Source organism: Komagataella phaffii, chromosome 4 (genome assembly GCF_000027005.1).
Source record: "Komagataella phaffii GS115 chromosome 4, complete sequence".
In the NCBI taxonomy this organism is placed as follows: domain Eukaryota; kingdom Fungi; phylum Ascomycota; class Pichiomycetes; order Pichiales; family Pichiaceae; genus Komagataella; species Komagataella phaffii.
In genome coordinates this window covers 508,117-521,869 of record NC_012966.1, presented here as the reverse complement: position 1 = coordinate 521,869, position 13,753 = coordinate 508,117, and the positions used below count along the sequence as shown (strand labels likewise).

At 40.2% G+C, this 13,753-nt stretch overlaps 9 protein-coding genes across 9 annotated transcripts; 5 read left to right on the top strand and 4 right to left on the bottom strand.

The window, feature by feature from the left end:
* Positions 1-6: 6 nt before the first annotated feature.
* Positions 7-1,134, bottom strand: PAS_chr4_0934 (uncharacterized protein; the record flags this gene model as incomplete). Its single annotated transcript, XM_002493624.1, has 1 exon — positions 7-1,134. The coding sequence occupies one exon, from the start codon at positions 1,132-1,134 to the stop codon at positions 7-9; it is 1,128 nt and encodes a 375-aa protein (XP_002493669.1).
* A 131-nt stretch (positions 1,135-1,265) lies between these two features.
* PAS_chr4_0258 (Essential component of the Rix1 complex (with Rix1p and Ipi3p)) lies at positions 1,266-2,319 on the top strand (the record flags this gene model as incomplete). Its single annotated transcript, XM_002493623.1, has 2 exons — positions 1,266-1,304; positions 1,357-2,319. 2 exons carry the CDS (start codon positions 1,266-1,268, stop codon positions 2,317-2,319), a joined length of 1,002 nt encoding a protein of 333 aa, XP_002493668.1.
* Positions 2,320-2,440: 121 nt separating this feature from the next.
* On the top strand, positions 2,441-4,438 carry PAS_chr4_0257 (uncharacterized protein; the record flags this gene model as incomplete). The annotated part of the gene is made up of 1 exon (XM_002493622.1): positions 2,441-4,438. The coding sequence occupies one exon, from the start codon at positions 2,441-2,443 to the stop codon at positions 4,436-4,438; it is 1,998 nt and encodes a 665-aa protein (XP_002493667.1).
* Positions 4,425-5,465, bottom strand: PAS_chr4_0256 (Essential protein required for the accumulation of box C/D snoRNA; the record flags this gene model as incomplete). Its single annotated transcript, XM_002493621.1, has 1 exon — positions 4,425-5,465. The coding sequence occupies one exon, from the start codon at positions 5,463-5,465 to the stop codon at positions 4,425-4,427; it is 1,041 nt and encodes a 346-aa protein (XP_002493666.1).
* Positions 5,466-5,691: 226 nt separating this feature from the next.
* On the top strand, positions 5,692-6,267 carry PAS_chr4_0255 (Hypothetical protein; the record flags this gene model as incomplete). The annotated part of the gene is made up of 2 exons (XM_002493620.1): positions 5,692-5,767; positions 5,999-6,267. The coding sequence occupies 2 exons, from the start codon at positions 5,692-5,694 to the stop codon at positions 6,265-6,267; spliced, it is 345 nt and encodes a 114-aa protein (XP_002493665.1).
* Positions 6,268-6,518: 251 nt separating this feature from the next.
* Positions 6,519-8,429, top strand: PAS_chr4_0254 (uncharacterized protein; the record flags this gene model as incomplete). The annotated part of the gene is made up of 1 exon (XM_002493619.1): positions 6,519-8,429. One exon carries the CDS (start codon positions 6,519-6,521, stop codon positions 8,427-8,429), a length of 1,911 nt encoding a protein of 636 aa, XP_002493664.1.
* PAS_chr4_0253 (Mitochondrial ribosome recycling factor) lies at positions 8,430-9,173 on the bottom strand (the record flags this gene model as incomplete). Its single annotated transcript, XM_002493618.1, has 1 exon — positions 8,430-9,173. One exon carries the CDS (start codon positions 9,171-9,173, stop codon positions 8,430-8,432), a length of 744 nt encoding a protein of 247 aa, XP_002493663.1.
* Positions 9,174-10,105: 932 nt separating this feature from the next.
* On the top strand, positions 10,106-10,759 carry PAS_chr4_0252 (Hypothetical protein; the record flags this gene model as incomplete). The annotated part of the gene is made up of 1 exon (XM_002493617.1): positions 10,106-10,759. One exon carries the CDS (start codon positions 10,106-10,108, stop codon positions 10,757-10,759), a length of 654 nt encoding a protein of 217 aa, XP_002493662.1.
* Positions 10,760-11,529: 770 nt separating this feature from the next.
* Positions 11,530-13,407, bottom strand: PAS_chr4_0251 (Hydrophilic protein, involved in vesicle trafficking between the ER and Golgi; the record flags this gene model as incomplete). Its single annotated transcript, XM_002493616.1, has 1 exon — positions 11,530-13,407. The coding sequence occupies one exon, from the start codon at positions 13,405-13,407 to the stop codon at positions 11,530-11,532; it is 1,878 nt and encodes a 625-aa protein (XP_002493661.1).
* Positions 13,408-13,753: the final 346 nt, after the last annotated feature.

Sequence of the window (13,753 nt, the reverse complement as noted above, 5' to 3'; positions counted from 1 at the left end):
TGCTCCTTACGTAAGATATTGAATATTGGGCTTCTCTGTGTTGGGTTTGATTCTTTCATCTGGATCTCTGTTGTGCTGGTAATTCCAACCGTAGTAGCTCTTTGCACGCAGAAACCCAAATGAAAAGTTGGAAAGAAATAAAACTGCCATTGATCCGAGTAAAAATAGGAAAGATTTGATTCCAATGGGCTCAAGTAGTGAATTGATGATCATACCCAATGTTTCTGCACTAATGCTAGAATAGCCGGCTGCTGAATAAGGATCCTTGTTAATGCATTTCTCCCATGCTGCGCATTGTTGTTCCAAAGCTGGCACAATTCGATCCGGTGAACACCCGTTTTCATTCCAGTTCCTCTTGCAAACGGCTCGTTCTACTAGCAGTTCTTGTACTTTTTGAGCCATTTTGGCACTTATATCCGACTTTACTGTTTTTATGCATCCATATATCAACGAAAAACAGTATACTGTTGCTGTGAAATTCAAAAGAAGCTGAAAGCATGAAGTAATAATGTATGGTGTTTTATCCTCCGGAGAGCTGTCTGGTTGCCACGGTAATGGGAGTTTTTCGTTGTTGTCTGTAGTGTATTTGTTATTGATTTGATTATAGTTTGAGATATTGTCTGCTGGAGGGTAATAATGATGATGATGCATTTGTAAACTGATTGGAGTTTTACTCCAGTCAACATTTTGAAACCGTTCTCTAAGTGTATTGGTATTTCCTACGGGATTTTCATTGTTTGGTATAATTTCTTCCCAATGATTTTCCTTGTTTGGAGTGGTATTATTGGAAGCAGTGGCAACTTTGAGTCCCAAACTCGTTGGTGACAACATAGTGTTTAGGATACCGTTCCGCGTATTCTTAGGACTGTGTAGAGGCTTCTTTGCTTCTTTTTCTTCTTGGAATTGCAATTTGTCATTCAATGAAATATCTAGATTGAAATCTAAATCGTTATCCATCAACATGGGCTCATCTTCACATACTGTGCTATCTATATCCATAGGATCATTGATATACTCAGGCCTTCGACAACGCACTGTTGATTCAGCCTCTTCACCATTATTTATCAGGTAGTCAACAAAATGGTCCACGTTGCTCCTTTTCTCATCCAGGGACAACGATTGTAGCTCATCCATCGGGGTGGTTCTGTATCTGGTGAAGTTCTGTTTATCAGTTTGTTACATCTCGAAAAGAAACAAAAAATTAAAGGAAAATATTATTACTAAAGAAAGTTGAGCCTTACTTAATTATCAGTCTCTGTTTCAAGATGGCAAAGAAAAAGACTAATAAGCAGAGAGACTTTCAGGTACGTACCAATAAACTCTGGCACCTAGATGGACTAGATGGCTAACTTATAGAAAAAAAAACTCAAAGTTGGAAAATCGAACAACTTACCGAACAATTTCACTGATACATCTTTCAAGGCAAAATCGATCACTCTACCCAACCAGACGTTGGTTAAGTCACACGATGATAAAGAGTTGGCACATTATCTTGCAATGGTGAGACACCACTCCCCATCGACCAGAAAAGAGATCTTAATTCACTTAGACAAACATCTTCCCTCTGACCCAGCACAGTATAAAGAAATATTGAAAAACGTCACTCCATTGATCATAGATACTTCACCATCTGTAAGAGAGGCTTTAGTTACTCTTTTAGATGATATCGGATCAAAATATCCCACATTTATTGAACTACATGCCAACTCCATTGTCCTTTTCATTAGCAGTGCCATGTCCCACATCAACACAGATATACGGAATGATTCGACGAAGTTTCTACGTGTAATACTGAAATATGGACCTGGCATCATTGTTCGTTCTAGCTGGGTCAAAATGCTGAAGAATTACTGTCAGTTGATGAACTGGCATTTGGAGGAGGCTAAGAAGTCGCTCGTTCTAGCAGTTAATTCCAGCTCTGTTATTGTAAATAAAAAACCCAAAGAGAGCCATTTGCAAGTTTTAGCTGAGTTCCTTAAGTTGGGAACATCTGGCGAAAAGGAAGCCCAGTCGACCCTCAAGTTCAAAGCCATACATCCACTAACTGCTGTTTATATGTTTCCAACAACACCACAGCCTTTTGGGCAGCTAAACCTTTACAAAAAAACTGAGCTTATTGTTTCCCACAAAGAGAGCGAAGAGGAAACTATCAGGGATTTGGATAGTATCAACTGTGAAGATGAGCACACGAGGATCACAGTTTTCATTCAACATTTCAAAAAGCCCGTGATAGATGGTCTGAAATCATTAATAAAAGAAGGAGGAGGTCTTGGAAAGGAGGCAAATAGTCTTCTAACAGCCGTAGAATCTATAGTTTAGGCAGGTAATGTACAATTATTTTAAAAACCATATACTAGGAATGACAGTCTACTTGAAAAATTACATATTTCTCGACTAGACATTTCAGGCTCTCTTGCCTTTCAATCTTTTATAACCGTCAATGAGTTCGAAAGCCCTCAGAAAGCTAAATAAACTCCAGTTAGAAGATGAATTGAAGGGGATAGCCTCCTTTGACGAACCCGAAACGGCTGAAGGTCTGCCTACCAAGAGCAAAGCTCAAAACAGTTTTGCCTTTTTGCCAAGTGAAGATGACAGTGATGATGATAGTCAGCAAGATGACAGAATAGTCTCCAGCGTTAGTCGACGAGCAAAGCCTACCGAAAAGGTTGTTGACGAAAGTAGCGATGAGTTTTTTGATGCAACTGAAGAAAACAAGCTAGTTATCAAGAAACCTCTTAAAGGAAAGAGCTCAGGCAAACATAAGAAAACTCAAAACACAAAGCAGCCTATGAACAGTGACGAAGAATTGGACCAGATTTTGGAACAGCTTAAAATAAAGCAAAAGGAAGAAGAGCTGATCGTAAGTGAAAGTGATAGTGACAACGAATACGAATGTACAGAGACCGTGGACACTGTGGATTCAGGCTATAAATACTTTACTCTTAAGAAATTTGCCAAAACGGTGAAGCTATTAAAGATACACACAGCTAACTTGGATCCTGACTACGAATTTAGGAGCTTATTTGGAAAGATATCCGATGAAACCATAAAAGATGCAGATTCAACTTCTTCTGGTTTTGTCTCCCCCGAAGTCTTACAACAAATCAAAAAGCTGAGTAGAATGACTAGGGGCTGGGGTGGACGAGACCATAGATCAATCCCTGGTACAACTAGAAAGCTGAAACTTACCAAGATTAGGGATGATTGGATTCCTACAGTGAAAAAGAGTTTAGCTATGGAGGAGATTCCTAAACAGGAATTAATATCTCTGAGAGTGGCTTCTAGACCTGATGATTGGAGAGATGCTCTAGAAGAAGAAGTTTCAAAGGAAATTTCCCAAGATATCAAGTATTACAGATTTAAGTTCAACTTAGACCATTTGGCTGAGAATGCTAATTTTTATGCCTCTGTAGTTATTGCTCCAGATCACCAAGCCCTCATTGACTCATTACAGCGATCTCCATACCATATTCCAACATTGTTACAGATTTCTACCATTTTAATGCGACAGGGAGATAAATCCAACAGTAGTGGGCTGGTTGAAAGGGCGTTATTTGTCTTTGATAGAGGGTTCCTACAAAATTTTGAGCTTGGGAATGGAAAAGGTAGGTTTCCGTTTGAAAGCTTCTTGAACAGACAGTTTTATTTAGCGCTGTTTAGGTACATTGAAGCATTAACACAGAGGTCCACGTTCCTCACGGCTCTGACTTACTGCAAGCTTCTCCTATCACTGAATCCCACCGAAGATCCCTATGGAGTAAGGTTTTTTATCGATTTTTACTGTATCATGAGTGAGGAGTATGAATACTTGATTGATTTATCACAATCTTCTCTGGTGACAACGTATAAGGAATGGCTGACACCAGGAATAGCATTTTCAACGTCATTGGCTTATTTAAGATCTGGTGAAACGACAGAAAATGTCCACAAAGCAGCAACTAGCTTGAAGTCGGCATTCCAGAAATTTCCATATATTGGATTCAAGATCTATGAATCTTTGAATTCTATCATCACATCGCAAATAACCAAATTGTTCAAAAACATCCCAGCTGAACAAGAAATACTTGCCCAGCATTATATAGTCCGTCTGAAGACCTTGTGGTCAGATCCTAAGTCTCTTACATTTTTGGAAGAGGAGCTATACAAATCGTGTTCGACATATAGCGGGACCCCGGAAGCAGACTCAGGTCTGACTTTACCAACCAACCTTCTCAGGCATGTTATTTTGTCAGGGGAAGGAACTGTGATGGCAAAATTACCGGAGACGTTTTGGAACCAAAATGAAGTTTACGAATTTGATGTGTTGCCTCCAACAAATGGAGATTCTATTACAGATTATATGGATGATAAAATAGTCACTGAGGCTGTAATGCAAGCAACTTCTGGTGATTCAGATATGACGGCCATTCGAAGACTGATAGAAACTATGGACCAGTAGGTGGACAGATTTGAGTTTCCTCCAAGCAGTTTTTGGTCAATGTGTTAGAATCGGTGGTGGGAATATCCTGCAGTTGCTGTGTTGAAGATTCTTCTGGTGGAGATTCTGGATCTGAATTGTTACAAGAGATGTTGCTGGTATCTTTTTCACTTATATCGTCCTGCGCAGGGTCATCATTATCACTATCATTTGAACTGTCAGAGCTATCAGAATCATCAGTACTGCTATCACTTGAGGTGTCGCTGTCATTATCACTATCTTCGGATTCTGTTTGATCGAAATGGCTGGCATAAATTGTCGGGTACTCAATCACCGTTTTACCTTTCAATAAAGTACCCAACATTTGATTGGAATCAAGTTCGATCAGCTTCTTAGATTCTTCAATCGTAGAGTAATCTCGTATATAAAACTTTAGATTGTCCGTCGTAGACAAATCTTTTGAAAATGCCTTTAATGGAAATAAAGTGCCCAATGGAATGTTTTCTGCTAGCCTGAAGCTCGTTGCTTTATTGATTGTTTTACCCTCGTTGTCTAGCAAAATCCATTCAATTGTCCAGGTAAAACAACTCCTCTTCTTGTCGAATCCTGACTTGTTACTGTTTGATCTGAACATACCAGGAGGCAACATTCTAACATTAACATCCCTTTTGACCACCAAAGGGGCTGCATTCATACCAAACTCTTCTTCGTTATCGTTCTCCTTTAATCTCTTATTTCTTTCCTGGTTTCCAGGGCGATTTCTTTTCCCCCCATTGATTATATTATAAGCCTTTTTGTTTGTGTCATCCTTTACAATGTCCAATTCTCTTCCAACTTTCATGAGAAAGTTGTAATCTCTATTGACGCTTATATTGTTGAGTTCCTTCTTTGAGATGTACTTTGTATAATCGATTATTCCGGAACAGTCCATTTCTACCTTGTGTTGTTTGACACATGCCAGACTACATGTCATTGTTGCACATACTGGACATTTGTATTTGGAGACCTTGTCACTGCACATGTGACACTTCTCCTTCTTTTTCTCCATCGTCAAACGATTGTATAATATCAGATAGGAAAAATAAAAAGATTCCATGACTGATGCGATGAGATAGAAAATAGTCACATGACGTTGCGCGTGACAGGTTTATGGAATCGTGCACCGCCCAACCCTTCAACGGGCTGCTGCTTAGGTTGGAAATGAGACAGATTGAGAGAGTGGACCTGTTCCTAGAGAAGTATTAAAATCTTAGACATGGTAAGTAGAGAGCCAAATGGGATTGGGCAATTTTTGGCTTGAAAGGAATATTACTAACAAACATTTAGTCAGGAGTTCAAACTTTGCTGAAGGTATGTGAGGGTATTAAGAGTGATCTTCAATTGGTTCAACTAATAGTCCCAACTTTATGAAGGGACCATTGAACATTTTGCTCTTGTAGGAATGCGGTGGAGTACTAGGACTTGTACTAACTGTAAAATATAGGCTGAAAAGGAAGCTCATGAAATTGTTTCCGCTGCTAGACAATGTATGTATCAGAGCAAGGCTATACCCCCAAAATCTGTAATAACTAACCATTTTAGATCGTACACAAAGACTGAAGGAAGCCAAACTGGATGCTGCCAAAGATATCAAGGAGTATAAGCAAAAGAAAGAAAAAGAACTAAAGGAACATGAGGCCCAATTTTCGGGATCAAACGATGACTTGGAAAAGGCAGCTGAATCAGAGGTTCAAACTGAATTGGTGGAAATTGACAAAAGTGCTGAAGCCAAGAAGGAGGATGTGGTTAAATTGCTCCTTGATGCAATCACCCATCCCAAACCAGAACTTCACGTCAATGCCAGAGCTTAGATTGTTTATTGGTGAAATAATACAAATCAATTTATCCAACTTTCCCTTTCTTTTTTCTTGAGAATGTAGATGGTTAATGTTAAGAAGAACGGTTTGAAGAACCCTGTAGAGTTAGAATACGTTCGTTTTTATCATTGTCTTGCCTATGTAGACGTACTCTTTGCAGTGTTTGTTGTGCTCCCAACAGTTTCGCTATCCCATCCGCTACTCATCGTACAGACGAATATTCAATCTCAGACAACTGCCAACATATGAACTCCAACTTGACTCAGTTGTTGCAACAACTGAATAGCACTCTTCACTTGACTTCCCAGCAACTGATGTCCATTGAGATCCAAGAGTTAGCTTTGTTGAAGCATTTGCCAGATTCCGTCTCTCAATCGTCATATTTCATCCCTGTCAATATTTTTGTTTTCGTGTTGTTAACATTGGGGCTAACTTACGTGTTCATTTACCGAAAGGTTTCCCCTGATAACGACAAACCCATTAAGTTTGAGTGGGCTACTCCAGATGAGGCTAAACCTCACTGGAAAGGGAAAAGGTTGTACCCAACTGGAGTAAGAGCTAGTGAAGACCCTTCGATGATCCAGTGTTATTGTCCAGCTACAGGACAGTTTTTAGGTAAATTCAAAGCTTTTGCCCCAGAGGATATAGATAATGCTATCAGAGAGAGTCAAATTGCTCAGAAAGAATGGAAGAAAACTACCTTCAGCCAGAGAAAGAAAGTCCTTAGGACTTTGAATGAGTATATAGCCAATAACCAAGAAGGGATAGCCAGGGTCGCTTGCAGAGACTCTGGAAAAACGATGATCGATGCTTCAATGGGAGAGATTCTGGTCACATTAGAGAAACTTAACTGGATCTTGAAAAATGGAGAGAAAGCTTTGAAAGTCTCTTCAAGACCTGGTCCTGCCAATATACTCATGCAATATAAGAAAGCTGAAGTGAGATATGAGCCTTTGGGGGTAGTGGGAGCCTTAGTCAGTTGGAACTATCCATTTCACAACCTTATGGGCCCATTGTTGGCCAGTATTTTCACTGGAAATGCAATTGTCATCAAATGTTCAGAGAACGTCTATTGGAGTTCTCGATGGTTCATTGGATTGGCAAAGATGGCACTGAAAGTTTGTGGCCACGATGAAAACTTGGTACAGTTGGTTTGCACGTGGCCAGAAGATGCTGACTACTTCACTTCCCATGAATCCTTATCTCATCTGACATTTATTGGCTCTAAACCGGTAGCACATAAGGTGCTGGAAGCGGCTTCAAAATCACTGACTCCTGTGGTTGTTGAACTGGGAGGAAAGGACTCGATCATTGTCTGTGATGATGTTATGGATGTTGAAGCTATCTCTTCAATCATACTAAGAGGAACCTTTCAAAGTGCTGGACAAAATTGTATTGGTATAGAGAGGGTAATTGCCATGCCCAAAGTATATGACCAACTGGTTCAGATCCTATCACATAGAGTGCAAGAATTGAGACTCGGATCTGATATCGATCAATTGGAAGATATTGACATGGGTGCCATCATCACCGATGCCAGATTTGACGCAATGGAGAAATTGGTCGAAGATGCTATCTCAAAAGGAGCCTGTTTACTGTCAGGGGGAAAAAGATACTTGCATCCTAATTATCCCCAAGGTCATTACTTCCAACCTACATTGCTCATTGATGTGACTTCTGATATGGATATTGCTCAGAACGAAGTATTTGGTCCGATCCTGACAATGATGAAGGTAGACGATGTTGAAGAAGCAATTCGGGTGACGAATGACACCCCGTATGGATTGGGATCTTCTATTTTTTCCCGAAGTTTCAAGACCGCAGATTACATTGCAAACAATATTGAAAGCGGTAACGTGGCTATCAACGATTTTGCAACATTCTATGTTTGTCAACTACCATTTGGTGGAGTGAAGAAATCAGGGTATGGTAAATTCGGAGGTGAAGAGGGTCTACAAGGCTTATGTGTTGCCAAGTCAGTCTGCTACGATAGATTCTCATTCATCAATACACAGATCCCTAAACCGTTGGATTACCCAATTGCCAATGAGAAGAAAGCCTGGAAATTTGTCACAGCTCTTAACAAATGCGGTTATCACAATAGCAAATGGGAAAAAGTGAAAAGTTTGTTTCAGTTAGCTAGAAACGCAAACTAATTATAGTGTCTTTTCTACTTTTTTGAACTGTTCGTGTATACTGTTTGAGTAATCCTTATGAACTTTTTCAATCTCATTCACTAACTTTTTAATAGAGTCTTCTTTATTTCCCTTGAACTCTTTCAGATAGTGGGCTCTGATAGAAGCCAGAGAGTGTTTATTCGTGATTGAGTGTCTGTAATGCTCAAGGTTGTTCTTCAAAGCTTTCAAAGTTTCCTTCTTAGTCTCAGCAGTAGGGGCAGTAAGGGGAACTTTCAACAATTGTGGGTTCTTGGGGTCCACTTCGGGATTCAAGTTTAAACCAGAACTGAGAATTGAAGATACAACGTACTTTACTAGACTTGGGTCAAAAACAGTGACTAATAGGTTTCTACCCTTGGAGGTAGTCTGGGCAACTGAGGGAAAAGGCTGAAGATCCTTAGCAATTGAAACTTTCAACGAATCAAAGATCTTGGGATTACTTTTTCCCAACTTTATCTCGTTAATTTTCTTTTGATGTTCTTGTAACGTCAGTTTAAACCTGTCCTCTATCTCTTTCAGGACCTGTTTTGGGTTGACAACTTCGGGCGCCTCTTCTACTATTTCATGGTGGTTCGAGTGCTTCTTCTTAGCCTTTAACAAAACGGCATTATGGGTGATATATCTACAAGAAAATATGGCAGGTGCCACCGATGGGACGATGCTCCGCACTCTCGAGCTAACAATTGACCTGTGGACTGACGTAAATAACGTTGCTGGAAGCATATTAGTGATGTAATCGATGCAGTCAGCTTTGGTGGTAGAAAAAACTCAGTGTCATCGGTCGAACAGCTCTTCCTGATGTAATGATGGTGATGTGATTCCAAGTCGTGCATCACCGAGCTTTTTCTGAAATCTATCTGATGCAGTGGGGTCTGAGCAAAAAAGAAAGAAAAAAGAAAAGATCGAACCCAACACTTCGGTAGCAACTTCTAGAGCTTGACGTGATATTTTTAGTTGCCGAAAAGCGATATGGGCTTAGTCGGTAATTTTCCCCTCATTTTCGGCGTTAAAGCGTACTACTTATTGTATTCAAGACATTTAGTAATCAAAGGCCACAGCAGAAATCCAGACTAGAAAAGTTGCTACCGTTTACCTATTCTTCCATGCATGACAAAACCCCCCGACTCGAGACCAAGCAAGTTGTGCTAAAAAAAGAACGGTTCAATGTAAAAATCTTTGAGGTCAACAATAGGGCATAGTGAGGCGCAGACCAGAGCAATGAATAAATTCTGCTTCTGATATTATCTCAGTCTATGACAGCAACTAAAATCGTTGCTTTTGTAGTGTTTATGCCTACTAGTGACCCCTTTGTTTCTTTTTTTCGAGCAAATTCTATTATCTCTCCCTGTGAATCTCTGCAGATATGCATGCTATGCACTCCAGCTTCAAGAGGTACGTGGACAATTATTTATCCGAAGAGTAAATAGTACAGGTACAATCACAAGCATGAAATGGTGTCTTGTTACTTGCATCCGAAGAAAACTATATATACGATCCGAGCATTCAGTTTTCATGTACTGTACAATATCTAATCTGCTATTATTTGCTTTTCTTTTTTTTTGATTCGATACATATATAACTATCAGGATCGTCAACTTAAAAGGAAATACACCATCGGGAGCACGATATTATAGCCTTTAAGAGAAAGGGCGGGCATGACGAATACGAGTGTTTGTCTCGCTGAACCAGTTTCTCTTACTTCAACTTATAAAAAACGGATGGCATCTCCCAACGGCTACGGTAACAACTTCTGGCAAATGCCATTGCTACACCCTCAAGGATCGTTAAAGCAACCGGTCAAGAACAGGGCATCCAAGGATTCAGAACAGCAGTATAATAGCTTTGAAGCTCCCAGACTAGCACGAACAATGACCACACCCACAGATCCAGTCGACGACATGGGAATATCCAATAAGGTGACACTGGAGGATGTCATGTTTCAAAATGAGCGCCATGGTTCAAGTTCTAGATCTGATCAGTACACAGTTACGGATAGTTGTCAATCTGCGACGCCAGAGCTCCAAATGGATAGTAGAAGTCCAGATTCAGAATCTTCCAACAACAAAAAGAGCAAGAGATCAAGAAACGGATGTCTGACCTGTCGCTATAGAAAGAAGCGATGCTGTGAAACGAAACCAGCGTGTAAAGAATGTTCAAGGTTAGGGCTGGACTGCAAATGGCCAGCTCCTGGTACTGAAAACAAAAACAGATCGAAAAACAACAGACAAAGTCGTGATGAAATGGATCACGAGGTGTACGGCACCATAAAAATTCTTAGAGGCATTGTTGCATATAAATCTGACGAGTAATTGGGGAACACACAGGGGCTTTTTCTCTGACGGGCGGGCTGGACCTCATTACTTAGGATTAAGTTTTTAATTTTATATTTTTGTATACTCAATATTACTTTGATTAATAATATTGGCGGTCTAGTACCAATAGGGTTCAAAAAGAAATGGACAGTGCGATGTTGTAGCGTGCTGAGATTGCTGGTGGTGGGTGGGAGAGCGAGCACCAAAATGATTCGCTTTACTTCCCTATTCCAGGTTTAGTCATCGCATGGAACCTTGTTTGAGTTATTTGCTTCTGTACATTTGATATTTGCTCTAGAATCACGCGGTCCAAAAGAATCAACCATTTCGAAAGCGCGCAAGCCTCATTAAAGTTGACTATTTGACTTCCGCCTCGATTGCTGACCGCTTCTGAGACAATTCTATGCACGAAATTTCTTCGAGAAGTATATTACGCCTCAAAACGGGACCAAAATCACCCTAGGTGTCACGGCACGCACAGCACGTCGATAACGTCGACTTCCAGGCTTACTGTGAATCATGGGCTATACACATTCAGCAATCTGCAAGCTAAGTATGAGTAATAACAGGACACCTCGCATATGTGTATCAAACAGTCTTCTGGGCTATCCAAACTTTACAGTGACAGATAGGCCCTTAGCATACGTCATCAAAAAAAGAAAAAACAGCTCAAAATGTCTTCCTCCCCTCTGTGTTCAGTATTGGTAACACAAGATCTCACAGGACGGAAAATTCCGAGATAAGCACTATGATATGATTCCAAACTTTTATTTTGCTTCGGCACCGAGCAAGGAGCACTCCTTCAAGAACTCGTTCGCGGTCACGATACTGGTACTACCGTAGATTACAGACTTAGTGCCATTGACGTTGCTAGTATTGGTCTTCGTAACCCATTCTTGCAAATTTTGGTACTCCAAATAGTTGCCCCCTCCTACAACAAACACAATAGAATTGTTGTATTGCTGTCTTTTGGGTGGTTTGGAGTGAACTCCTCTTGTGCTAATAGGGTCAAAATATAGGTAATCGTCCGTTAGTTTTATCGACTCTTGAGTGGCCAGACTTGGTTCCATTATCGATTCAACAATATTGGTAATAGGCAGTTGTTTCTTGTCGGGTAGCAAGTTTTTCAACCCAGTAATTAATGACCCCACCCCCTCTGTAAGCCTACTACCACCATCTGTTAATCCATATAGCTTGGACGACAATCCTTGGAACAAAGCAGACTTTTGAGCTTCATTCACCAATCCACTAGTGGTCGAGTGGCTAGCATCAATTGACATGGACAACTCATAATTAGACAACTTGATCACCTCTTTTGCCCGCTTGATATAACTCAACGAACCAAGCTCAGCGGAATTCTTTTTGAAATACTCTTCACATTCTTCAACGAACGACCCTGGGAGATCTGTTAACAGATACAACATGATGTAGGTTCTCAGTTTGTCGTTCAAGGTATGCTCATTCCCGTTGTTGAGGATACTGATAAACTGCTTCTGGTTTTTGGGATCTTTGTAGTTTTGTTCAATTTCAAAGTATGAATCCAATGACTTTGATTCCAGTTCTTGCAGCAAAGACGCAAGTACTTTCATATGCATATCAAGGATGCTTTTTCTAAAAGCCAATTCAGGTAAAGACTTCACAGCAAGCTGTATATCTGTGGTGTCAGTAATTGCATTGGGATCAATATCTTGAAGAGAAGAAACCCCAGTCTTTCTAGTTAGCTCTGCAGCATCCGCTTTGTATCTAGAAAGTTCGTTCTCCACATTTTCTACAGCATCAGGGAAGGGCAAACTGTTGTTGGCTGCCCAAAAAAAATCCTTTGGGTCGATATCATATTCTTTCGTAGATTCATTGGGCTTTTGAGAGGGAATTTTGATTGTATTTCTTTTCAACTCAAAAACATCACTCACCATACATTGATAAATCCATGAATGAGCAAACATGGAAGCCAAATCAATGTTTCTATCCAGCAGGATAAGCACTAATTTACTGTTAGTGAAAGAGGCAGATGACTTTGTATTGATAACATGATCACGTAGCTTCTGATCTAGTTTGGACGCTATTAGTTCTGCTGGACCTCCTCTGCAACATCTAATAGTAGGGATCCCATTCATAGTTAGGATTGCTGCGAATATACCATTGGAAATCTTGTCAGCAACTTTATTGATTTCATCTTCCAGTGAGTTAGGGTTATTTAGCTGCGAGTAAATGTTAACCAAGTCCAAAGAGAACAGGTTGGGTTCAGTGACAATGTAATCGAGGTACTGATCATAAACCTGTTTAATCTTGTAGGACTTACCAATCGTAGCCACTTTCTTAGCAAACTCCTCCAAAAGATCTCTATTTAGACTGGAAGTGAAGTTGATATAAAAATGAGCGTACTGATCTCTTTCCAAGTCATCAATGATAAAGTTGATATTTTCCGCATTAGGTTCAACAAAGTAAATGACAGGAACATCTGGCAAAGCCGCTCTCTTGGATCTGATATTGCTATGCATAGTGATGCCAGAAGAAAGCAGGTCATTAACTCGCAGAACAGAAGAAACAATTGCAGTACTCCTACTATCCAGAATCAGTACCTTCCATGTTAACTCCGCTTGTATATCTGAACCATTATCCACAATGGGCTCATTCAAATGAAGCATTTTCTCCAGAGTGGCTATCGGGTTAGTAATTGTGCCGACCAAAATTAACAAATTGTAATAGCTTACCTATCTGCCTATCACGAAGACTGGGCAATGAAGTAGTGAACGACATTTGGTTAGGGATAGCTTCGGGTCTGTTTGATGAATCGAACAGCACCACCCACCAGCTAGATCAGAAATATTGAAGCGGTACACTACCGTGAAATCTTTCTCCTTTCAAGATTCCTTCTTAGGCAGATGAAGGGAACTATGTATGCCTGAATCAATACCTGTTTAAACTACATTCCCAGGTGGTGAACAGACTACTTCAAGGTAATAGTGGAATATTGGTCGACCAATTGTTCCA